This window comes from Prinia subflava, chromosome 6 (assembly GCF_021018805.1).
Source record: "Prinia subflava isolate CZ2003 ecotype Zambia chromosome 6, Cam_Psub_1.2, whole genome shotgun sequence".
Classification (NCBI taxonomy): Eukaryota; Metazoa; Chordata; class Aves; order Passeriformes; family Cisticolidae; genus Prinia; species Prinia subflava.
Window position 1 is genome coordinate 33,336,536 of NC_086252.1, and position 26,921 is coordinate 33,363,456.

Here is a 26,921-nt window from a genome sequence, read left to right on the forward strand (position 1 = left end):
GGCTGTGTAGATGCATTTCCAGCAAGTGTGTGGACTCCGCAGCATCGGAATAATTTCATTTCAGGACTAACTCTCCAGGTACTGCTCCCTCACTGTTATAACAGGTAAAGAAACCAAATATCCAGCCCATTTTAATTTTCTATGTAAATCCAGGCAAAAAGCATGCTTTCAGGAGTGGAGATTTTTTGCTGTACCTCCTTTGCTACAGTAATTCACAGTTTTCTGCAAATATTTTCCCTGAAGGACAGGTGTGAGGAAAATACAAAATACATTTGAATATAATGTTCAGCAACACGTTACTAGCAGTGCTCTAATAAAATAGAAAAAGTAAATAGATTTTGCATTATATTTACACTCCAATAAGGCAGTACCATATGTGTGATCTATATTGTTCACTTGGTTTGTATAACTTCCATAATGTGATAGCAACACAACAAAATTATGTATTCTGCAATAGAAATATCCCAAATTTTGCTCTGCTTTAATAAATGAGGAAAATAAGTAGCACAGATGTTTTCCTTAATATCGAAAAATCAAGACATTGCTAATTATTTTCTCACCATTAATGAGCCTAGAGACTTTGAACCAAGTTTCCTTTCCTATTGTAACTCTCAAAACAATGCTGTTTGTGTAAGCAGACTGTGCTGATTTCAGTAAAGTTAATTAAAATTCTTGAGGTTAATGGGGTTAATTAAATAAAAGGAAAGAAATCTGGTATTCATGTGTGTCTCAAATGCATTGATATGCTCAAACTTTACCTAATTGAACATACTGTTTATAGAGCTATGTAATACCTGAAATAATTGTTTGCCCCCTCCACTTTTGAGGTGGTGTAAGGGGAAATGGAACTGAAGGGGCTAAGTGAACACTTAAATAGCTGAATCATGGTTTAAACTTTATTTTCTTGTATGGATTAGAGGAACATTCCTTCTTCAAATGGGATCATTTTGGGTTGCATGCATTACTAACTATTGTAGAGTGATCTTTTTAATAGAAAGTAATAAGGAGTAAGAGTAATTCCCTTGCTGTTCATCCACTTGATATGCAAGATCTGACTGATCCCATAAAATTGTCCCTTTTCTGCTCTTCAAGTCCTTGTACATTAACTGTGTCTGAAACTTTTATTAGAAGATGTATGACGTGTTTTCCGTGTAAGAGTTAAAAATGGATGAAGGAAATCACAGAGCTCCTGGTACTGTATTACACTTGAAACTAATTTTGTGTTCCTTGGAGGCTGAAAGTTGAGGAATATGTCATCAGCCCTTACAGACAGGTGGCTGAAGGCTGTTGCGTGTTGTGCTAAAACAGGACTACTTTATAAACATAACTCACTTTCTTTGGTAATAAATATATCTGTTTTACTCCCATAAGCTTTGTGGTTTTGATGTCACAGACATCAAAACATTTAGCCTGTAGTCATCAAGCCAAGCTCCCCATTAAAAAAAAAAAAAAAATACAAATTGTTGTTGTATTTTGTTGGGTTGCGTGTGTGAAAAGAAAAATAAGGCTTGCTCTGGCCAGGAGTGGTGTCTGTTCTATGGCAGTGTGCTCCCAGCCCTGTGAAAGTCTCAGGAATAAAGTCTTTCTCTGTAGCTGTAAGTTTTTATTTTGTTTTATCCGTGTTTGGATGCGCAGGTGTCCGGAGTCCCTGCGGCCTGAGGCGGTGCGGCCGTGTCTCCTCCCCTGCAGGAGGGACTGTGTTGTCACACTGTTCAGTGAGTGGACACCCTGTCCCACAGCCTGTCAGCCTGGTAAGCCTTTAACAAGTCAAAATCTGGGGGAAAAATTGGAGCATTGGCCTGGAAACGTGGCAGATGAAGTTCACAGCAGACTAATAAACTTTAGGGCACTCATCTGCGTGAGTTTTGAACCTGAGGACTGTGGCCCTGACTTTTAACTTCCTGGGCGAGTGGGATCCATGTGAGCAGCTTTGTGTGAATTCTGTTTGCCTGGAAAAGATTCCTCCTGGGTTCTGCCTTCAGAGTCAGAACTCAAGGCCCCTGTGCTGTGTGGGGCACAACGCATGAAGTGTAATTTTCTTCATCAGTTTGGGTGTACACAGAGAGCTGTGCAAGTACCTCCTGTGCTTTGTGGCTTTTCAAGGGCCAAACATCTCTTTGATCTTGTTGGTTAACTTTGAGGCACAACGAGTGTCCAACAAAGTTTCTTTATAATCATCTAGTGTTGGGTTTTCTGACAAATTTGTGTTTCGTTAATTGTTGAGATGAAAGTCTGCTCAGTTATCAGAATATTTCATTATTGTTGGTAGTTTCTGTGCCCTTCAGAGATTATCAGTGGATGCTTTAGCATAGTCCTTGTTAGATTTTTACAGGAAAATGAGTTGCTTTCTAAAACAGTGAATCCTGTTTTAATTAGCAATTTATTTTTAGACTTTAAATGAGCTGCCTATGAAGGAGTAGAATAAATTACCTGGTAAATTACTTTGTTTATTAAATAATAGTCTACAATTAAAATGAGAAGAAATTAATTATTTAACCTCCTTGGCAGTGTTATCATTTTAATATAATTCTAAATTAAAACTTCTTAGATGAGGGAGTTTGTTTTCTGCTAAATCTGTTATTGATATGGCTGCACTGCAAGGTTTTTTTTTTTTTAATTTGCATTGCACAATTAAAACCTCAGCACAATAATGAAATTTCAAAGCCACTATACATACGTGAGTTGTTAGGGGTGTTGTGGGTTTTTTATAGAAAAGTTGTATTTAATGAAAGCAATGTACAGATGGTGAATTACTAATCAGATCAAACAGGAACAGGTATTGGCTGGCAGATTTAAAATTAATTGTGTACCAGCATAAGATCAGAACTTAGACAAACATGGAATCACTAAATCAACTTTGCTCAGAACTTCACCAGTTGAGCTGCTCATAGTTTATCTGAGGAAACACATCCGAGTTTACCATCTCACAATAAAAAAGCTGACATTTCCCTACATTTAAATGTCATCAGACAACTGCCTGTCTTCTGGCAGAAGATTATCTCATGCCTCAGAAGGGCAGGCAGCACTGAACTTAGGGCAGGAACAGATGGACAAACAACATAATTCACAGAGGAGGTGCCACCGAGCCCAGGCACCTGTTGGGGAGGCAGGAGCAGGGAGCTTGTTGCAAGTTATTGATTCTCTGCCATTTCAGATATTTAAAGGTGGCAACTGTCTGCTGCAGTCTTCTGTAATGTATCTGTTTTACCTGGGCTTTGAGGATGGATTGAAAAAAGAATCAAGGGATCTGTAGGGTGGTTTCAGAATATGAAATGGTCTGAATAAGCAGCAGGTAGATTTTCCTCTGTCACCTGCTTTCCTGGGGGTGAAGGTGGTCTGGAGAGGGAACTGCTTTCAGTGTGGATGAGGTACTCCCTGGTCTGTCAGCACAGATTTAAAACAGGGAGATTAGAAAAAGCAAACAACTAACAATAAATAACATTTTTCATTTTCCTTCTGAAAATAGATGGTATCTGCAAGTGCCTCTTCTCTTCTGGGCATTGGTTGTCCAGGAGGAAGGTTAGAAATTTCACAGTTACTTAATTCTGTAAACAAGTTTACATGAAATGTTAGATAGTAGCTGTCCTATTTTTTCGCCATGCCTTAAATCAGATTTGAAATGAGATGGAGTAAAAGTGGATAAAATGCACAGTGTGCTACAATAAGAAATTCCAACGACCTCTACCTTGTGTCAGACAGTCCATGATCTGCCACTTCCAGTCCTCACAAACACACAACCAGAACTGGTCTAAGCACAAGACTTAAGAGCTCCTATCTGTACAAGGATGTTGGAGATGGCGCTGATTTTGGGGACTTAAATTCACAAAATCTCAAAAAATCTGTCTTTGTGTTGACCAGACTCTGGCTTTTCATGTGGTCAGGAGCAGAGTGGGGAGCTGTGTGTTTTCTGTGGAAGCTGGACCTGACACAGCACATGTTCCAGGAGTGGAAAGGAATTTTGTGCCTCACCCTGAGAATGGTGGTGCAGCTCTGTGAGCCCTGGGCATGGAACCCCTGGAGGTGAAAGACAAAGGAAGGGAAGGATACAGGATCCAGGGAGGAGTAAGAGTGGGTTGGTAGGAATTGTATGGTGCTGTAAGGAAGGAGAATGGAGGCACAGGAGGAGGAGTGGAGACAGAGGTAAAGCACCCCTGAAATACTCAAACAGTGTTATCTGAGTTGCAAAGTCAAGGACAGAAAAGTTAAGATGGTCCTTAGATCTTGAGGCTTTACTTTTTTTCAGGAGAGCAAACATTCATAGCCATGCTGGAAATCAGTTTGGCTCTAAAAGTACAGTCCTCCACAGTGTTAGCACTCTGGAAAAATCAGGCTGTAGCAAATCTAACTGAAATATAAAAATTATGCTCATTAACATTTGTAAGGAATGCTATAGAAAAGCCAGTGAGGAAATTCAATTTGGAAAATGGGGTTTGAGTAAGGTGCAATAAATGTTGAGGATAATTTAGTTTCTTGAGGTGGAGAAAATTACTGTGGGAAGCTCATTTAGATTTGGTACTGATTAATAGGAAGGAAATGGGTAAGATTCTAATGGTGGTAGATAATTTGAATGAAAAAACCATCACAAAGTGATAGAGTTCACAATGCTTGGAAGGGAAGAATGGCAATATCACAAGACATTAAAAAAAAAGTATACATAGACTTCAAAAAAACTGCAGGAATTGGTATCTACACCTCTTGGGAACTTACCCTATGCAGACAGGAGTACAGAAGACCTGGAAGCTCCAAGAAAGCCTGTCCAAAGGGCTGAAGCCCTCCTGGACTCTAATTTCTGTTCTGAAACTGTGCTAATAGCAAGCCTGTAGCACTGGGGAGCAAGGCATGTGTAGGTCTGTCTGTGATTTGCAAGTTCAAGGTTCAAACCATGAAGAGGAGCACCACTCACATCCAGAGAAGCTCTTTTTTATCTTACTATCAGAGTGGTTCTTGTTTCCTTTTGGATTGTCATATTGTTGCACAAAGATTAGAAACAAGAAATCAAGGATGCACACTAAGCTAGAGCGTGTTAGATAGTGAAATTGCATAAATGGATTAAAAATAAGGGGAAACTGAATGAAGTGTACTTTCTGAGAATGGGGAAGCACAACATGGGGAATGTGCAGCTGCTGCCGTTGTTTCCTGCCTGCAGCCAGGAGAAGAATGTCCTAAGGAGTGTTTCCATTGAGTAGCTATTCCCATGTCACTGAGGTTGTGTGAATAAGAAGGAAGTAGTAAAATAATACCAGAGCATCAAGTGACTGTGTTATGGGTGAGAAATAAGGTCTTAAAGAACTAAAGCTCAGTAACACCAAGGCAAACCAAACCAAAACTCTGCCCCGCACCTCTGCTCCTCCAAACAGAAAGATCAAGAAAATTGTAGATTACTCATCCTAAATTCATTATGTAGAAAGCCACAAGAACAAGTTACTACTCAAGATATAAACATTTCAAGAATCAGATTGTAATAAACTGGCCAGTAAGGATTTACTGAGAACAAATTATCCCTAATAAATTTAATCTCCTCTTTTTTTAACAGCGTAGCTCTTCTAATTAAGGGGAAGTGGTAGATTTTTGACACATTAAACTTTTATCAGGAAGCTAAGGAACAGTGCCTTAAATTAAATCACTCTTATATGGGTACTCAGCTCCTTGAAAAGTCTCACAGTGGATATCACAGTGTAAATAGTCTGTGTCTCCTTTACTGCCTGTTGCAGTACTGATACACACTGATAAGATCCTGTGAGCCTTCTCTCCAAGCAGAAGAGTCCCAGCTTTCCTGCTCTCTTCTCTGTGCCAAGTGCTCTGCTCCCTAAATAGTCTTTGGGGTCTCAGGCACCTCTGGAGATACAATGGATTACAAAAGGAATGAAATTCAGCAGATAGAAATGCTAGGATTCCTACCAGGCTTGTCAAATTCCTGGACATGTTGTATGTAAGAACCCCAAGGGGTCACTGAGCTGTGCCCTGGGGAAGCTGCAGATCCTTGGGCACAGTGTTGTGAGAAAGTGAGCAACGAGAGGGGATTGAATTGGACCTACAAAGGACTGGGTTTGCTTAGTTTGGAGAGGAGGAGACTTAGAATGGATGCAAACCCTTACAGTTTTGTAAAGGGTATGCATTAGGTGATGGAGATAAACATGTAGTGGACAGAAGATAAAACAGTTTTATTTCCAGGAGTGATGGTGTGGGCCAAATTGTAAGGAAAGGCTCTTTGTGAGGCTTTGCAGGCACTGAATCAGGCTTGTGAAAGGAGACTGTAGGAGGCTGTGGAGCTGCCTCACGTAGTGGCTGTGAAGGGAGCAGGAGAGGGATCTCTCTGGATGTGCTTTTCCTGCCCCAGGGCAGCAGCCGTGGTGAGCAGCCTCCTGCCAGTGCAGTGTCCCTTGGCAGTGATCTCACAGTGGTGGCCCATCTGCCAATGGAGGCTTGTATGGCTTGGTATTTTTAAAGCCAGCATCTTTCATTTTTCTTGGATCTGTAGTTGTACTTGGTGTTCATGGTGTGACTTCGAAGTTTTCCTTCTACTCTGCTACATTGTAATTTTGCTGCTGCAGCTTTGTTCTTATTCTGAGCTGGAGAAAGAGACCTCATTGTGGGCTTATTGGCACTCTGCTTTCCTCTTTCAGACATATTTGATGAAGTCCATTATTTAAAGCTTTTTACGTAGTCTGTAATCCTTTAAGAAGTTCTCCTGAGATGCCTTTTTACTTTTCTAGAACCTGCTTTAAAGTGTGAATACAGTACCCAGAGAAGGATGAGTGCTTTAAATGGTTAAACCAGCTCTGTTTGCTCTTACCACTTACACAGCCAAAGGATTGTGTTTGCTTTAGCTGTAGAGACAAAGAGATAAATCTTGGTTTTGTCTTTCCTGCTGCATTCTCTACCATGGATTTTGTGAACTGTGTTTCTAGATGGATTGATCTTACATCAGCTCAGGTTAAGTAGAGAGTTAGCCTCTGTTGGTTGCAATGGTTTTCCTATCAGGAAGTTATCATCTCTGATTTCTAGAGACATAAAGATGGGTTACTGATAGCAGCCTGAGACCACCAAAATGTGTTCTCAGAAATAAAACCTTCCATTAAGACAGTTTGTTTGGTTGGTTTTTATTCTTTTTCACAGTTAAGGTGTTTATTTTCTTATTTATTTATTTTCTTACTTCATTTGGTGTTCTGTTAAGTAGATGTTTTTATGCATTTCTTAGGCTGTTGATTTACTGTCCTTTCAGCTGCTGTCCTGCTGAAGTAGTGGTAATTTTAAAGGAAGTAATGTCACAGAGTGCTCACAGTTTCAAAATATAAATGAAACACAGAGCATGTTTCTAACCAAGGCTGCTAAATCACTAACTTGGGGTGACAGCCATGTCTGAAAGACAGCTTTTTTTTGCTTTACAGGCAATGCCACTGCAGTCAAGCAGTCCCGGTACAGGATTATCCTTCAGGATTCTGCCAGTGGGGGGCAGGCATGTCCGGACACCTTGTACGAGGAAAGAGAATGTGAAGATGTTCCCATCTGTCCAGTGTACAGGTAAAAACTGTGAGCTTGGAATCAGTCTCTAGTGGATGTCCACTTCTCCAGAATAGACTCTTGTCCTTCACAGTTTTCACCAGAAAATAACACAATGTTGGAAAATGCAGAGTTTAAAACCAAATGGGTAAAAGTAGAGTTCAAACTGGAGATTTCAGTAGATGTGGCTTCATCAGAACAAGCACCAACAGACACAGCTCCTAGAAATAGTAACCTCATGGTCTGATGTGTGTAAGGAAACTGGTACTGGGAACTCCCCCCTCATTGTATCTAAAAATCAATGTAAGCTATTTTGGGACCACAAGCCCTGGAGTGCCTTAATCATAATTGCATGCTTATTACAGAAACTCTTGTCTTTTCCCCTGGTACTCTCACTCCAGTGAATAGTACACACTTAAAAAGTTCTGATTAGACAAATAATACAATGGAGCAGTTACTCACTGCTCTTCATTAAGATTCCATGGCCCATCTGTTGTGCAATATTAGCAAATAGAAAAACATTGCATCTTTGCATGTGAATCTCCAGCCTGCACATCCCACATCACAGGAGGTGGTCTGGAGCAGAGTGTGGAGCTGAAGGCAGTGCCAGGCAGGGATCACAACGCTCTGCTCTGCCTGGTGCCATGGAAAGCTGCTTCCCATGGCTGGCACACCTGTGAGCATGGAAAGGGGACTGGGGACAACATCAGTTGTTTGAGAGCAGGAGGAGAGCCTGGTGACAAACCCCACTGGAGCTATTTCCTGTGTATCTAACCTAACTTTGAAACATGCCCTGCAAAAATGAGAAAGGGGAACTTTGTTGGACAAGGGTGTGGCTTCCTAGAGGGTGAGCCTGGCATGTGAATTCCAGTTCCCAGGGCTCGTGTCAGGAGTAGTTCCAGCTTTGTGGCTGTGTGCATTGTATCCCACAGTGTGCTATGGTTGGTGACTGGTTTGTGCTGGGCTCTGCTCGCTGTCCAGCCCGTCACTGTTGTGTTCCCTGCAGGTGGAGGAGCCAGCGCTGGAGCCCCTGTGTGCTGGTGCCGGAGGCGGCGCGGCGGGGCCTGCCGGGGCACGGCGAGGCGTGCGGGCACGGCCTGCAGTCCCGGGGTAAGATCCTCCTCCAGTCCTGACGTGCTGGACATGCCATTTCAGCTGGGCCCTCGCTCTTTTGCAGTGAATAATTTGGAAACTAACTGAAGTATTTCATACAATAAAGTGTTTTGGGAACTGCTTCTGTTATACGGTTGTTCTGCTGGGCATTAAAGCTTGGACAACAGCTTGGGGTGTAGGAGGAGATCTGTGCTTGATGCTCAAATGTCTTAACCTGATCTTCTGCCTAAAGCTGAAGTGTGTGAGCGTTAAAGGAATTATCTATAGGCCTTTATGAAGTAATCCATTCTTTGTGCTAAAAATGGAAAGGATAATTTCCCCATGATTCTGAATTTTACTAATGATTTGCCTGAGGCCTGATTTTCATTAAGACTGTGGAAGAAGTTCAGCACGGGTAAAGGCTTTGGGCTCCTGCCCTTGGCATAATTAAGCACTTGGAAATTAGTGGTCTCATTGTCTGAACAGAAGTGTTGAGAAGAATGTTCAGAGTATGCATCAGTCTGTAGTGGTGCCTGCAGATGGCTGGAGATGTGGCTGTTATCAGTCTCCTGGGAAATACAATGAAACCTTTAACAAAAGGTTATTTTTATTGGAAAAAAAATTGCTATACAGGTATTCTAACTGAGGAAACTTGACATAATAATTTACTCCTTCACAAAGGTAGAAGCTATTCTTTAAAGATGAAATAAATTTCTTATATAATCTGGAAACAAAAGAAAAGAAAGAAAAGCCCTGACAGTATGTGGGATGTATCTGAAAGAAGAAATGTGTTTAAAACTAAAACTCAAAGGAGTAAATATCTTTAACTAGGCTTTGACCACAAACCTTTCCACAAGGTTATGAAATCTGTAAATTGTATTGTTCAGTCTGTGTTGAATGATGTTAATCTTCGTTTTTTAGTAGGTGCATGAACTTTGTGTTAATCTTACTCTGACAGAATTAGAAGTACAATAGAAAAGTATCACACTTACTTTTACTCTGTGGAGAGCTCTCCAATAATTACCTAAGCTATGTGCTGTTCTAGGGTAATTGTGAAAAACCTACCTTGGTGAGTTTAAGCAAAAATCGTTTCAGTGCCGTGATCACTTTTTGTAGTTAACTGTGGCTTTTGTAACAGCTTTGGTTTTCCTAATTACATGTAGTGATAGAACCACTCTGCTGGGTATTATTAGAGATGAGTGAGGTCTCAGGAAAATGAGATCTCAGATGAAACCCATGGAAGAAGACTTTTAAAGATATTTTGTATGAGCAAGAGGAGTAATCTCCACAGAGAAGGCAGCTGAAACAGAATGGTCAGCTAACTCTGACCATTCTGTGTCTGGAAAAGAAGCTGCTGGGTTTTCAGCAGTTCTGTATCTTATCTCTAGAAGTGTTTAGTAAGGGAAACTTTCATGAAGGTTTTGTTAATACCTCTCCTTGCTGCTGCTTGAACTCCTCAGCAGTGTGCAGAGTGCTCTGTGTTGTCAGGGAGCAGCCCTTAAGACAAGGGAGGTGTTTGCTTACCTGCCTTGCATGGGCTCTTCAGCTTGTAAACCTCAACACTGGAGGATTTCTGATCCTGTCATTCTTCACTGGAAGGGGGTTTTGGACATACTTTTGAACTTCCATGTGAGGTGAGGCTGGGAATTGGGGTTTGTTCAGCCTAGAGGAGTGTCTAGTGTGTCACAGAGGAGATGGAGCCACACCTCCCAGAGGTGCACAGTGAAGTAACAGAGGATAAGCCATAGGCTGCAGTGAGAGAAACTCACAGTTTGCCCAGAGAGACTTTAGGTAGCTTGGAGATCCTGAACTCTCAGCAAAAGAAGGTCTTGAGCAGTCCTTTCTAACTTGAGGTCAATCCTGCATAGAGCAGGCATTGGATCCTCAGAGGTCCCTTCAGTCCTGAATTACCTTGTATGATAGTGTGAGTCTGTGGGTGTTCTCAGGGGAGTCTGTGCCATCAGTGGAAGAGTCCCAGTGGCATGAGATAGAAGCTGCCTTCCTGCAGTACTCAGGCATCCTGTGAATGAGCTTGCACTCGAGGTATCACCACCACTGCACACAGTAATTGCCTTACATAATGTGCAGCATCTTCAGCCAGTAAGTGCTTCTTCTCCAAAGCGTATTCATATGAATTTGCCTGGTTCCTTTTTTACCATGTGACAGCAATTACCCTTTTACCTCTGAAGATAATCAGTCTCTCCCTCCCTTGGAGCATCCATTTTTTAGATTTTTTTTTTCTGTCCATACCCTGACTGTAGCATAAAAAAGAGAACTTTAGTTTTCAGTGATTGTTGTATCTAGCCAATTATGTAAGAACATTGAATTCATATAAATTATTTCTAAAGAAAAACACTATGTGTTTATGTGTACCTATTTAGGACAATGACTGTACTGAGGGAAAATGAGGTCTGAAAAAACTTTCAAGCTCCGTTCTTTCTCTCGGCTAGATTCTGAGGTAGATACTTAGAGATCCTGTTCCATGAGTGTTTTCACTGAAATTGCATGTAAATGAACTGTGTAATATGCAGAAGATATCAGAGTTTGTGAATAATAAGGAGGATACCCAAAGAGAGGACAGCTGTCTGAAGCTGCAGTTTTTATGGTTTTATCTTTGAAAGATATTTTGCTAATTACCTTAGACTTTCATTTTTTACATCAGCTTCAGTGGACTAACTTATTCAGCAAGCAGTGCTATGGGAAAGAAAAAGGTAGCCTTCAGAACTAATAAATATAATTGTTATTTAAACTTCGTTGAGGCATGATTGGCAAAAAGCCCCCAAGACAGGGCATTCAAGTAAAACAGGGTGAGGATGTTGCTTAACAGTTACATAAGACAACAACACCAACAGTAAATGAGTGTCATTTGCCTCCACCAGGGACTAATTTACTAGGAGGTGACAAGACTGTGAGAAAAGGTCCTGCACAGGGGTGAAGACCATCCCAAGCACCAATACAGGCTGGATGAGGCATGGATTGAGAGCAGCCCTGGGAAGAAGGACTTGGGAGTTTGGTTGATGAGAAGCTCAGTGGGAGCTGCCAATGTGCACTTGAAGCCCAGACACCCAACCTTGTCCTGGGCTGCATCCAAAGCAGTGTGGCAGCAGATGAGGGAGGGGGTTCTGCCCCTCTGCCCCACTCTGAGACCCCACCTGGGGCTCTGCATCCAGCTCTGGGGTCCTTAACATAAGAAGGATGTGTGCCTGTTGGAGCAGGTCCAGGGGAATCACAGAGGTGCTCAGAAGACTCAAGAACCTCTGCTGTGAAGGCAGACTGAGAGCTGGGGTTGTTCAGCCTGGAGAAGAGAAAGCTCCAGAGAGATGTTGGAGCCCTTACAGTGCCTTGAATGGGCTTCAAGAGAGCTGGAGAGGGCATGGAATGATAGGGCAAGGGGGAATGGCTTTAAACTGACAAAAAGTAGAATTGAAAGAAAGTCTTAACTGTGACTTAAGGCCCTGGAACGGAATGCCCAGAGAAACTGTGTGGATGCCCCCATCTCTAAAGTGTTCAGGGCCAGGTTGGATGGGGCTTGGAGCAACCTGGGATAGTGGAAGGTGTCCCTGCCTATGGCAGGGGTGGAATGAGATAAACTGGATGGTTTCCAGTTCAGACCATTCCATGATTTCATGAGAATCACTGCTTCTTCAGGTGCTGTTTGGTGACTTCCTTGGTCTCAGATGTTTGTGATGGAGGATCCTTCAGGAACAACCTCTCTTCTCAGTGTCAACATGAAGAGCCGCCTGGGACATACACAGTTTTTGGGGAAAAATGTGTTGCTCATTACAAGGGATTGCTAAGGTTTAATTAGTGGATGGGAAGCCTGTTTCCAGCAAGTGTCTTTGAAAGTTGTTTCAAACACCATTGGTAGTGTAAATAGACATGTATTAAAGACCAGACAGGTCTAATGAGACTCTGCTTTAGAAACTGGCCCTGGAAATACACTGACAACATGATTATGAAAAAACAAGTTACTTTCCAGAAGAAGGAGAAGCTGCAGCAATAGAAAATGCTATGTCTTATTTCTCCTGCTCCTGCCACTTTGCTTTGATTCATTTGGAGTGTTTGACCATATTTCCCCTTGTTAATGAGACAAGTCCTTCTCAGAGCTGTAGCTCCCCATCTCAAGAATACAGAAATGCTGTGACACAGAGCAGGAAATATTTTTAGAGATAGTTTATTGCTTTATGTACAGGAAAACAACAATGCAGACTCACCAATTCAGTAATAAGAAGCTACTCTTTGCTTTAGAGAACAGAACTCTCCCTGTCTCACCGGAGGTCACGGGGTGGATCAATCCTGGACAGCCCCATCGAGCATCTCTAAAGTGTATTTCTTTTGGTTGCTTTACTGTCAGACCACACAGGATGTATTTCCTTTCCTGCTTTGGCTGGGTTGTAAATCCACACCACATGGACTTTGCGAAGAGGGTTAGTGTTAAATATAATCTGTTACGGTGGAGAAGTTGATGTATGAATTGACAGTGGAAACGTGGGATGCAGGCAGCACCAGACTCGGGCAATCTAAGATTCCTGTCTCCTTCACTGCAGGTTTCTGGCTCTTGCTCTGGAGCTTTTTGATGGCTGTAGGGACTTTGCAGACAAGACTGGTTTAAGACTGATTCAGACCAAGAACTTAAAAGAAAAAAATGGTGACAATCTGCTATCTAAATTTCCTGAGTGTGTCTAAATGCAGTGATAGTTCCAGTGAAATCTTACGTAAAACATAGGCAGTGCTGTGATCAGAAGTCTAATAGTGACCAAGTTAATGCATCATATTAAGAAAGATGAAAAGATGAGCTTAGATATAGCCTGTTAAGATTTTTATATACACAAATATTTCAAACAGTCATCCTTTAGCTGTATTATCTCATGTGTTATCCATCATTAACACAATAATAGCCATATATGCTGTTGTTGTTTTTCTTGCAGTTGTTTTATGATAACCTCTTTATAATGAGATGTGCCATCAAAAAAAGCATCAGTGTTACCTTTTGTTTTGCTTATAAGATAAGTCACCCAGTTATTTTCTGTTTTGTAGGTAGTTAGTATAACTGCTGATTAGCTAAATTAACACATCATTGTGATTTGAGTTGCAGAATGCTTTTGCATAGAATTACCAATTTCAGGAGGTACATACTAGAATCTTGTGACAATTTACAGGCTGAAGGCAATGTGATAACCTGGAGTATACAAGGAATGCAATTATGGCAGAGACTCAACTGCAAAGCAGAATTGATTGACTATTACTGTTCTTGATAATCTGATTTCTTCCCTTGTTAAGGCAGTGGGCTGGAGGTCAGGCAGTAAGGTAAGTGAAAAGCAGCACAGATAATATTCTCTGAACTTCGGGAGGACATTGAGCCCACGTGACACCCTCCCAAGTGCAGTCTGAAAGTGTGACCTGGAGAAATGCAGCCTGAGGTGGTTGTGCAACTTGTTGAAAAAACCCATAGCAGGCTCTGTTATCAGCTATTTGCTGTCAGCCAGGAAGGCTGTTTGAGATGGCTTCTGATGAGATCCTGACAGCTTCCCACGGGGCACACGCACCCTGGGCTGTCACCAATGCTGTCACTGACATCGTGGATGATGAACTAGAGAGCACATCTGTAACACATCTGGGGAACTGCAAATCGTGAGTGCTTGGAAGGGCAGACCAGAAATACATGTTGGATAAATCTGAGCGTACGCTGAAATCAGAAAAGCGAAATTTTCATTAAAGAAAAAAAAGTCAAATGCAGCACTTGCACTGTAGAAAGGTGGGCAGCAATACTGTAGAGAAGAGTCTGGAATTCAGACTTACATCGGTGGCATTATCCTGTTGTAAAAAAGCACTCATCATAAAATCATGTTTTGCTTACATTTTCCTTCTCATCTCCAAGTTCCTGAAATTTATTCTTCTGTTTCATAAAACAGAATATATTTAACAGGCAGTCCTCCCTTTTATTTTTCTTCCATAACACCTTCTGCCACTATAAGTAGTGACAAACAATTGAGGTCAGATAAAAACACCAAAACTTTTTCTTGAATAATTCCAATTCCTGGTCTGCTAACAGATTCAGAATAGATTAGGAACTTTTTTTTTCAAAATACCCAAATTTCATTAACAGAAAGAAATTAAGTATTTAGGAGTCTACCTCTGGTGAATAGCACTGAACAAATTAAAATCTCTTGAGCTTAATGAAACTTTACCCTCGGTTTTGCATTTGAAACTAGTCTTTATTCTTTGTGAACTGTGTGTATCTGCACACAGGAGATGGAGAGAATGATCACTGCAGTATGGATGGGGGATTACCCAAGTCCAGATTGCTTATGTCAGATTTCTGTTAGTTTACCTATAAGCTTTGATCTGTTTTTAACTGTAGAATTGATAATAGATTTGCTTCATGCAGAAATGTGTGGCAGTGCTTCACAAAGGGGGAAACAAGGAAAAATTGGGGAGGAGACAAAAATGCCGTACTAATATCATGCATGCATATATGTATGCATTCTTAGCCTTCCCTGCACCAGTGGAAAGAGGAGGATATCCTCTCCTATTTTCCATGGGATTAATTTCAGTTTTGTAGCATTAGAATGGGAGCAGGAGGGAGGGTACAGATGAGGCTGTGTGAGGTATAGTGGATCAGTCTCTTTGATATTCCTGTAGTTTAATTTATGAGAAATAAAACCACCTGTTTTCACAGAAACAATCCAGGGCCAATTTCTTAAAACTTGGTGCTGTAGCAGAGGCATCTATGCAAATGTGCACGGCTGGAATCTGCAGCTGGGCACTGCACTGGGGCATGGAAATTTGTCTTCATATTGTATTACATCCCACTGATCTTGCAGGTAATGTGTTCCCCTAGACCAATTTTTCTTTCTTTGGGTGTGAGTTGATAGGACAAGGGGAAGAAAGATTGATACTGGTTTGCCAGTGACAGGTTGTTCACAGAAGAGTGATGGTGGACTGCCCTCCTGTTTTTAATGGGGGATGTCAGCAGGCATCAGAGGACACTTAAAACTGTATTTCAGCCTGGGTCTGCCCAGCTTCCACCTCAGGTAGAGCTGCCCTAAGAGCATTTCATAGGCAGGAGGAGAATTGGCAGGACATTACTTTATAGACGTGAACTAATAGCAGGAGAGACTTGGAGTCATTTCTGTCACTGTAGCCTTATGCCAGCAACATAAAAATTGAGGAGACTCTTAGAGAATTTGTCTTGACAGCAATCTACAGTGCAGCATTTTATCCAAAGGCGACTCAATGATCTGTGGACTTTCTGTAAAATAAAGATGATGAAGACTGCATCAGATAAATTCCATGTATTTGATTTCCTTCAAAACCAGGACAGTATATTCCACTCTGTAGAAGGGAATGAACAGGCTCCCTAGCTTTACTATATACTGTTCTTAACTGGTAAACAGAACAAATAACAGCCTATTAGTACCACACAGAGCATTTGTTTTCTGGGGGAAAGGAATAAAAAGCCTTAATCAAGTAGAACTGTCTTTTGAAGCCAGAAGGCACGGACCCTGAAAATGCATGCTAAGGGCATGTACCAACAGAGGGATTGTTAAAAGATCAAAATAATGAGAAGTAAAGCAGAGGGACATCAAAGCTTGCCAGGCTATGTATTTCTGCCTTGATTAGGAGGAAGGAGGGAAGAAGGGGGGAAGAAGGGTTTTAGATCAATAGGAAGTGGCCCGGTCACCTCAGACAGCACCATCCAAATGTGTACAATTTACAGGAATTGCTGGAGCATCTCAGTCATAAAAGTCCCACAGGATCTGACAGTGCTCACACCATATTTAACAGGCACAGAGGGGGACAGTCGAGATCGTCTTATCTGAAGGAAACTCCTTTTTAAAATGTAAGGGTAGATAGATTTTCATTTTGTCTTTCATCCCTCTGATTAAGTTCAGTTCTCTTTGGTCCTCCCAAGATTTCTTTTATCTGGTGTGGAGTCTGTATGATCTAAGCAACTATCGTTGGCGAAAGTCGTTTTTGGGGTCCTTTTTTAAAAGATGGATTGTCATTAAACAGAGTGTAGTAGATGAAAGAGGTCCAAGGAGATCCAAACTGTGCCGAGACTTACTCCGAAGGATGAAAGGCATAATGAGAGACATAATGAAGAGTAATCTCTCCCTCAAACTGGAGACAGCCCTTCCAATTATGACTTGTTTTTACCACTAGCTTCCAGTGATTTAAAATCCAGTGATTTAAAATATGAGCAGTTGATTCAGACTTGGCACACAAATCTTGAGAAGTTTGTATTCTGTGAGCAGTGGGCCTGGGTGGTGACATGCCATGGTTTGTGCAGAGGATGCTGCAGACTAGAGCAGGAATCTCTTCTGTGGCCATGGGTGGTTGTAAGCAGACCTGTTCACACAGTCTTGTGTGCTCTTTATCAGAAATATGGGAGCCGTTTCAACCTAAAAATCTGTTTTCTTTACTTAGAGCCTGAAACATGAGGGTTTCTGATCCTCAATATTTTAAGTGAGCTCATGTAACTGTTGCTGGTTTTGATGTGTGTCTGGCATACCTCGGTTCAATGGGGTAACCCTGCAGTGAGCAAACTATTCTAGTTTCTTGATGATTTTCAATTTAATTGAATCATCCTTTGTTCTTGAGGCATTTGTGTCCTGGTTGGTCTCTTTTGTGTTTGCTGTTTTATATAACACTCTCGCATTCCTCTTGTTCACCTCTCCATGTGGAGGCAGGTTCATTCAGTACTGATTTAGATCTACTTTTGCTTTCATAAAATTTTAATTTCCTATATGTCACAGTTGTGCTGTTTATAACTCCAAAGACAATTCATGCCAAAGCCACTGTGGTTTGTAAGGAAACTGTTAAAAATTCATCTGAGTTGAGCAGGATAAGTTCCAGGTTCTCTTGAAAATGGCCTTAAGGAGAACTTTTCTTCAAATAGACATTCTAAATAGGAAAGCTTGAAGCATGACCAAAAATAAGTAAGTTTATTAAAAAGCTTTTATACTCTTAGTTGCCAGGAAAACACTAGAGATGTTACTCTCACAGTCTTCACCCAAATAACCTCTTTCTTGTCCTTAATGGTCTCAATTAAGTGGATTATCAGAGATTATTATTGTGAGAGATTCCAGAGCCATTAATTGGAAGGATGAAGACCAGTTGTTTATTCCTACAGTATGGTAGAACCAAAGGGGTTTAATTTGAAAAATAGACAGTACTGGGTTGAAATGCTGATCCTGCTTAAACCAGTGAAACATTCGAGGACTCTGTCAATTGTTTGTACTTTCCTTTCTTACCTCCTGGGAAAAAAAACAAAACAACAAACCCAAACAAGCAAACAACCCCCTTCCCCCCCCCAAAAAAAAACCCTAAACAAAAACCCAAACCAACAAACAGAAAAACAAATCAGCAAACAAACCCAACTGTTGGTGAAAGGAAAACGGAGATGTTGAAAGGAATGCAGAGTTTGATTTATAGCATATATTGTTCATTGTCAGACTCTCGAGGTTTGACCAGTCCGGGGAATTTCCTTCAGAGGAACGCGATAAAAGTTTCAGTTTGCATTTTCTCTTTTTCTGCATTACTTAGAAGGCACTTCTTAACGGAAATTACTGAGTAAATTTTCTTTCAATAATTAAGAACTAATACTTGCCATGAATATTAGCATCCTAAATGGCAGAGCTCATCGATATGGATTACCATAAATCTTCAAGCACAGGATTTTTTTTAAGAAGTGTCATGCCTCAAAGGTGTAAAAGAAATCTTGATGTCATGTCTATCGACTGTGAATTTGTATATTAATGTTACTCCAATTGCTTTATGTCTGCAGTAGAGGTTTTAGACACGAGTTTTCAATTTCAGAATAAATGAATAACCTTGAGTCAAACTGTCTTTCAAAATTCCCAGCATCTCTCTTTCAAACAGGTGCAGTAAAGTGACAGAAGAGTAACTGGAAGTGACAGGGATGCTTATGAAGTGCTTGCACTTGTGAGAATACAGCAGGTGCCTGTGAACTAGTCAATTCTACATTTGCTTTGGGTGTCCAGTGGTGCTCTTTTGTGCTTGCACAGTTTCTAAATATGTTCAGAAGTATGAAAAATTCTGAGTGGTGTGTTTAACAGTTTCTAGACTGAGTCTGATGATTGCAGTAGTCATACTTCCAAACATTTTTCCTGTTGGAAACAACCCTTCTCCACTTCCCTTATCGTCATCAATTTGCTTCTGAAAAGACTCAGGAGAAGATTCCGTCTTCTTTATTTACAATAAATCAAGTGAAACTTCATCCAAAAAATTGGAATTCCCCTGGAATAAAATTACTACACAAGAAAAAGCCATTGCTATACCTTGATGGCAATAGATAGTAATGAAAAATATGTCACCTTCTAACAAAGATTTTTCTAAAGTCAATTTTTTTGCTGGCAGCTGCTGGTTTTACCAGGCGCTTGCATCATTTATTAAAGGATTGCTGATATTGGTTTTGTGAAATAAGGAAAGTTTTGAATAATATATTCTGGTATTTGATAGAGTTCTCCTGAAGCAGGGTATTTTGTGGTGTTAAATTTGGATCTTGGATGTGAAGCCTTGTAGCAAATGTTACTTTCTACTGCTTTTCTGATCAATTCAGGTCAGTGCTATTGTTTCTTCTTGACAGTGCACTGAAGTTTCAACCCTGCAATCATATATTTGTTTTCTTCCATGTGCCCCAAGGTGATTGAAATTTCCCCAAGTTATCTCTTGCCTGTTGTCTTCTAGATACCAACTTTTTGTGTCTCAGTTTTCATCCCACTCTTTGTGTAGGCAGAGGAAATGCCTGAACTTGAGGTGTGCAGTATGAGGGGATCTTAACCAACCTATTAAGATATAATGGGCTCGTCCAAGGCCATCTCCTTCAGCCTGTGTGGAATTCAGGGTGAAGGAGATCAGCACATCCTCGGGGGATACGGGACATGCCGGGCAGTGCTCCCAGCCGCGGCCGGGCTCGGGACTTGTGGCCTTCCACAGCCACTGCCCTCGCTGACCACGGGCCTCTGCTGCTGCTTATTTATTCCTTGTGCTCCTGGAGGGCACCTTCATAATAGGCCCTTAACAGCATTGGAGAAAATCAAGCGTAAATGGGCCTGCAGGAGTGAGCAGCTGCAGACATGAGCTCCTGAGGGCGTCTGGGGTTCTCTCTTCTGTTGCATTCTAACCCCAGGACACGGGATGTGGCCACAGACATTCCCTGTTCAGGGCACAGTGCACACAGGGCAGAGCTGCCCTGTTTGTGACGAGTTGCTTTGACCACTGGGTGCTTTTTCAGTGCCTTTTTGAGATGTTTACTTAGTGGAGCACACAAAAAGTAGTGAAGACCTCAGTCCTGTGAGATTGGATGGGTTTCATGCGGGCTGCGTTGCTGATGTAGTGACATGTGAGCAAACCTCCAAACAAACAGGGACAAATTTGTGCTTTAAGATAAATAGATACCTTCAGTGCCTGGTTTCATGGAGTGTGAATTTTCCTGTAATCTAAGCACAACTGCTCATAATAATTAACTTGTGTGGTGTGTGAAAAGAAGAGCTACATCAGCTCTATGGCATGGGGAGATGGATTGCTTCCTCTCTGTTCATCACAATGATTAATTGTAGCGTTTATAGGAAGATGGCTGCTTTTATTAATTTTTGGGTTTGGATTATATATCTGGCCCCTTTTTAAAGCTTATTTAAATGTTAATACTCTGCAAATCTGATACAAAAGCATAAACTTTGTAATTTTAAATGCTTTGATGAGAGACAGGGCAAAATGTGTCTGTTCAAATTGTCTTATCTGAAGCCTTTCAAAGATGCCTGTCTTTCCTTATTAGATGAATTTCACAGGTAACTGTAAATACTGGAGGCAACCATGAAAGAAATGTAGAAGGATTATGGAGTTTCATTTGACCCTAATTGCTGGTGTTTCTAAGGGGCAGACTTAATAATAATGAAACATATTAGCAATTTGCAGTTGGTTCTGTGGTTTTGCAAGTTTTACATTTTTACTGTGAATGAAATAATCACCTAATGCGTTTCCAGAAGTTAAATACACTTAGTTCTTGGGCTGTATTTGAATAAAATTTGATTATATGCTTTGTGGAATGTAAATGTTCAGGCTTGCAGTGGAGTAAGTGATGGGTACACGAGCACAGCTGTCAGATAGGTTGATGAGAGGAGCCCAATGATCCTGTTGTATTTTCTCCCAGTGCAGTCATCGTCATCTTCCATTACTTGCAAATGAGTTAATGTGCTGCACAGATGGAATTCAGCCACAGGTTTTTATTGGTGTTGAGTTTGCACAGTCAGAATGGCAGAAGCAAAAGAAATGATGTGGGGAGAGGCTTTATTGAGCAGAAGTCTGACACTTGGGTAAAGTTGCAGGAGGAGTGAACAGAATTTAGCTTACTATTTAAAAATCTTTCAAGGTTGCTCAAATCATATTGATTAAATGATAAACAAAATACTTTCTTGAAATCTCAGTTAACTGGCATAAACACCCTGATTGAATTGTGCTGCAAACAGAACACTATAAGGGAAAATGTCTTTACCAGTTACAGTTATATCTTTTTTTTTTTAGGATTTCTTATTAAAATTTTCATCTCGGGGTTTTCTCAGAAGATAAACTAGACTCAACAAAGAAGCTAATGCAAAAATAAGCTATTGCAGTGGCACCAATGAACAGATACAATAAGCAAATAAGCAATTTGCAGATAGAGAGTCAACATCCCATGAAATGTTTATAAAGGTAATATTTAAGATCTCATAAAATCAAATTGTATTCAGATACAATAACAAGAGTCAGTAATAAAACGGTGAATAGTCAGACATATAAAGCAAAGGGCCCTATTCCATTTCAGAAGTTTTCTTTAGTGTTAAGCATTCTGTGTGTTTTTATGTCAACTCCACCCAATCTTTGCTTACCCCGTTACTTCTGGTTAGAGTTTGCACATCCCAATCAAACTGCTGGAGGTGTGTGCTTTTTGATGCAATATGATTTAATTACTAAGGAAGTCATCTAGGATTCACAGTGCTGAGCATTTTTAGGATTTTTTTCCTCAAGGAAACAAACTCTTTTTAAAATAAGGCCATTGTTCTTTTTGTTTCACTGTGTCCATCAACCTAGCACAGAAAGAAAAGTTGATATATTTATTTTTTTTTCTTTTTTTGGTACAGCTGCCCTTGTTGGATGATTATTTGTCCCAGTGTTTTTGTGCAAGTCAAAAATAAGCTGATGTTCACCTCTGACACACCAAGATGTGTTTCTCTGAGTTTACTAGAGCCAGGATTCACTAGAACAGACACTTTGAAATAGCTGGTTTATCCTTTATAGCCCTTTCCCCCAGGAGTGCAGCTGTCCTGGCCTGTGAAGGGTGGGGAGAGCCTGGGCCAGGTCTTGAGGGGTGTTTGGTGGAGTGGAGGGTGTTTGGTTTTTGCCAGGAAATTTGCAGGAGGATCCTTTGTTACCTTTAAAGCCTGTTGCTAATTCTGATTTTTCATGCTCGTGCTGCAGCCTTCTGCTGATCCACAGGAACCTGACCTGATTTTCACCTTTTTTGTTTTGTTGTAGCTCCAAGGGCATGAATAGCTTTTGCCTGAGCTCAGCTGATCTCTCATACTGCAGATTATCCCCATTGTGGTTGTGCCCATTCTCTCATAGGAGAGTTTTCACTTCGGCTTTTCTTGTTTTTTTTTCTGAGCTGCACCTTTCTTCAGTTTTCTTTTCCCTGCCAGCCCAGCTTTCCAGCATGCCTGACTTTGTTTTAATGCAAATATATTTACATTAATGTATTTGTCTACCTGCCCATCCCAGCTGTTCCCCATTGGTTCCTGCTCATGGCTTATGCTCTGTGCTGAGTAGAATTCACTCTGTCTCCACCCTGGCAGACCAAATTTTACCAGTCATTCTCTGTAAACTGTTCCAAAGATAGAAAAGATGTAAATTTAAATAAAAAATACATTTCACCATCATTTACATGCTCTTACGGAAGTGCTGTACCCCCTTAAGTTACTATTGTAGTCATGTGAATTCACCTCTTAAATATTGGCTACAACAGGGTGTTACCCCAGAATATCTGTTAATGTGACAACTGTGTAAACATTTTCAGTGTGTTTTTAGGTAAATACATTCATATTGTGACAGCTTAGTTATCTAAGATGAAGTGTGATGTGAAGATGATGGAGGAGCCATCACAATTTGGGAGAGGGATTTCAGTGTCTCACCTAGCATTGCCTCTATTTCACAGAGTGTAGGTGCATTGGGCAGCCTGTGGGGGACAAAATTCAGGTCCCATTTCTTTATTTCCTCATGTAAGTTACTCTGAGAAGAGTTGTTTAATACTGGTAGCAGGTGACTGATGTTTGCCGTTTATTCGGTGTTTTTGTAGGTGTAGCAGATTTTAGGTTGATAAAGGATAATTTGATTTTGGGAGGTGATTCTATATAATGTGTTTGTTTGAGGTTGTTGCTGAAGACTCACACTGTAGCTGTAATGGAAAGTGTATTAAAATGCATTTTAAACATATACTATAGAAAGGTAGACAAGCATTTGAAACATTAGAGAGTTAAAAATTTCCTCTTTTCTTCACAATCTTTGCTCATCCTTTTGCTATGAGAGAGCTATCAATCATATCTTTTAACTCAGATGTAACCCATGTCCTTACTTCCAGTGAACGCTTATGTTCTTTGGAATAATTTTATGTAGCAGTGGGAAACAAGCTGTTGTTATATTGGACAATCTAGGATACAAGAATCAGTTCAAAGCACCATATGAATCTCAGGGGCTTTTTGTGCATTTACTCTGTTGGAAAACATGGGAGTTTCATCAAGACTTCTCATTTATTGATAGGCACATCAGTGTTGGTAGCTCATCTTTTTTTCCTTTTATTAGAAATGCATTTACTAAGTTGAGTAGGGAAAAAGAAAGAGATTACATCCTGTGTATGTAGTTTATACAAGTACACAATTCTCAGCACTCCTAGGAGATAATGTAGGTTTGGATGGGTTTTTTTTAAACTTCATTGTATTTTTACAGTAGTATGAGTACCTAGGACAGTGGGTTAATAGTTAAAATGGCCATTTTATGCATTCCTTTATTATTTTCAGCAACTAGAGAAACCTGTTTTTTTTTCATCTTGATGTAATCAGTAACTCTACCAAACAGTACTTTTGAATACCTTTTCTTCACCTTTAGACAAAGTCCAAATTTGTATATGTTAATCATACACCTTCAACATCTGGTATTTAATTTATTTTAGGATTTTTCTGTTACTTTGGACCCTTACATGGAAGGCTGTGAGATTGTCTTTGGTTCACACACCTAATGCTTTATGAGACAAATAACTCAAGCTCTGTAGCCACCGTGCTATGTAATGACCGAGTCGTAATTTTTGAATTGACAGTCAACATATATTAAATCAGATCATCTATTTCAAACAGTTGTATTTCATAAACTGTAGCTGACAGTTTATTATCTTATCTGTGAGAATTCCTTTCTTCCTTCATCTTGCCTGAAAACCAATACCCGTACAATTGAACTTTCGGTAGAAGTCAAGGTCACAGCTTTGGAATAAAGTTATATATGGGAATTGCCTGTCTTCACATTGAAAAGGTGAGTAAATCAAAAGTACTGATATGGTAATCTGCAGTGTGTTCTCTTGCATTTTATTGAAACAAAACGATAAGAAGTTTTCTTGACTTTTAAAAACTGGTCGTGGTGAAACTTTCTTTGGAAAGCGTCTTAGTAAGCCCATTTAAAAATGCCCTTAAAAAATAAATTTCAAAAATCAAGAATGGCAGTAAATTATAAGATGTGTGTCTCTCTCTATATATATTTTGATGCCAGATCACAAACTTTTCTGGAATGACAGGAGTCAGGAGCTTGAGGGCGTGACCCTTTCTGGGTGCAAGATGTGAGTGTGGAGTTGAGCAAGGGGCTGCTGGATGCTCCTCGCCTGTCAGGCTGCAGTTCCCATTCAGATTCTTTGTTCTTTTTCTGTGTTTCATCCTTTCCACTGCTGGGTTTTTCACTGAAATTTTGAACTGTGAGCAAAATTATTTTCAAACACTGGCTCTTGTTCAATTCCTTCTTACCCCATTTTTTTTTTGTACATATCAGTGAGATCTGCTGATGTGAGGTGAAGAGTCAGTAAAATAAAAATCAGAGTTGCCTCCGAGGATCTTCCTCTTCCTTATTTGTTGATTCAAACTTTTCAGCTTAATCAATTTCTCTTCTATTCCTTGTTGGCACTGCCCTTATACCTGAATGAAGGCAATGGTTTTCATTGCTTCTAGGATGTTTTTGCCAAATTATTCATTAATTCGCAGTAAAGAACTCATATATTATACGCACACACAATCCCCATACTGCCCCATTAGAGCTGCCTTGATCTGTTTAAAAGTAGTGTTACATTCAAGGGGATTTTTGGGGGGCGTGGTGGGGGGAAGAAAAAATACCTTAAATTGCAAGATTTTTTTTTCTGAAATGAATTATGCATTATTCCAAGTAAGTGAAAACCGTGGATGAAATATTGGCATTTAATAATGTAATGCCAGAACCTCCTGGCATAAAGTTCATAGCTAGACCAATATTTAAACTGTTGAGCAACGTTATTGCTCTACTAAACCTCATCACTTCGCATTTCTCTCTGCAAGACCTACTATTGCCTCAGGCTGTAAATGGAAGATGAGATTTTATTATAAGTCTCCTGGATTAGGTACACAGGAACCACACTGGTTGACATTGGCTTTGATATATACGAGTGAAAGTTTATATAGTCATTTTTACTGCATTTCCATTCTAAAAGTTAATTAACTGATAAGATATAACCCTGGAGCGTGGGCCTTCAGACAGGACAAGACAAAGGTTTAGAGAGAAATTGAGACAAAAGTCTGATGCAGTGAATGATGGAGGAAAGGCAAAATGCCAGTGCAGTAGCTCAGAGAATGTCTCACTTCTGTGTAGCTAAAATCTGAATTTATTTGCCTGTGCCATGTCAAACTTGCTCATAGAAACAAATTACTATGAATTCCTGCTATGCTGTATTTATACTTTCATTATAGCAACAGCAAGAGTTGGTCTCCCAAGTACAGCACATTTGTATGGAAAGTTCCCTTTCCTCTGGGCTTCTGATGAATTAAAAAGCTGCTATTTACTGTTTCTTTGAAATACACACTTAAAATTCCAAATATCAGTTCTCACTTCTGAAAAAGAAGTGTGATGTGAATCTTGATGGATTTTCAAAGTATCGAGCTGGTTTTGCATTGGATTTTATTTCCTAAATAACTTATTCTAAAATGGAAGAAATAATCACCGCTTTGGGAAATTTTGGAAGTCCCTGTGGCTACGTTCCCTTGGTTTGAAGGGTCGTGGTGGTGATTGGAGATAGACGTGGGTCTGCTGTTGTTGCACTGGCACAGTGTGAATAGTCGCCTCCGCTTCTGTAAAATTTTATTCCAACTTAATTTGCAGAGATGACCTTCCCCTGCTTTAAGTGCTCCTCAATTTGAACCTCTGATCTTGTAATGACAGTTGGCAGAAACCTTCTGCATCAAGAAAGATTCACACAGAGAGCAATTTTAGGGGAGAAACTGTTCTGAGCTCCAACAAAGATGAACAAAACTTCACAGGTGAAAAAAGGGTATAAGCTGAGAGTCTAACTGGTGATTTATTATAGCCAAGATTAAAATGATTTGTACTGGAAAGCCTGTAATAAAAGGAGATGCAGCATAGTACAGTGCCCAGCCTGTGGTTGCTGGAATGAAGATTACTAATACCAATAATCTTTCAAGAGGGTGGAAACTATTGCTAGGACTGATGTAATTTATGTTCTATTGTGTTAATTTTTTTATTGTATTTGATTGCTTTCTTTTTTCAGTTAAGTGAACTGATTGTATGATCTGAACCAATGGTGAAGAAATCATGATAGAGAACTTTCTGTGTCCAAATGTGTCTGCTCTACATGAATGATCCTGTTGTGATCAGTCAGTGTTTGGATTGTGTAATTTCTTTAGAAACAAATGCTTGCAAACAAATGCTTTATTCATAGAAGAATCATTAAAAACAAAATAGAATAGGATCTGTTGTTTTCCTGTTGAAATAATTGTGAGTTTTCCCATTGTTTCAGCAGGAATACAATCTGCTTTATAAACCACCCCCCTCCCCAATTATAACAATCCAGTGCAAATTTCAGATGAGTGGCAGCAGCCAAGTAAGAAATGTTTCTCTTTTCTGCTGCCCATAAGAAAGGAAGATAAGATCACTGCATGAAAATCACAATGTCCTGTAAGATATCTCCCTTTGCATCTTCTCTGATCTTCTGCCTTGTTTTTAAGAGACTAGAAGGAAAAAACAAATAGTCCCTT

The 26,921-nt window shown here is 40.2% G+C and overlaps 1 protein-coding gene across 3 annotated transcripts in view; it reads left to right on the forward strand.

Annotated features, from left to right (window-relative positions):
• THSD7B (thrombospondin type 1 domain containing 7B) overlaps window positions 1–26,921 on the forward strand; it is a 297,483-nt gene that overhangs the window by 165,734 nt on the left and 104,828 nt on the right. For all 3 annotated transcript variants that reach the window (XM_063400989.1, XM_063400991.1, XM_063400992.1), the window contains exons 11-13: window positions 1,636–1,751; window positions 7,389–7,521; window positions 8,507–8,610. In XM_063400989.1, the coding sequence (XP_063257059.1) occupies window positions 1,636–1,751; window positions 7,389–7,521; window positions 8,507–8,610 (353 nt within the window). The remainder of the gene's footprint in view (window positions 1–1,635; window positions 1,752–7,388; window positions 7,522–8,506; window positions 8,611–26,921) is intronic.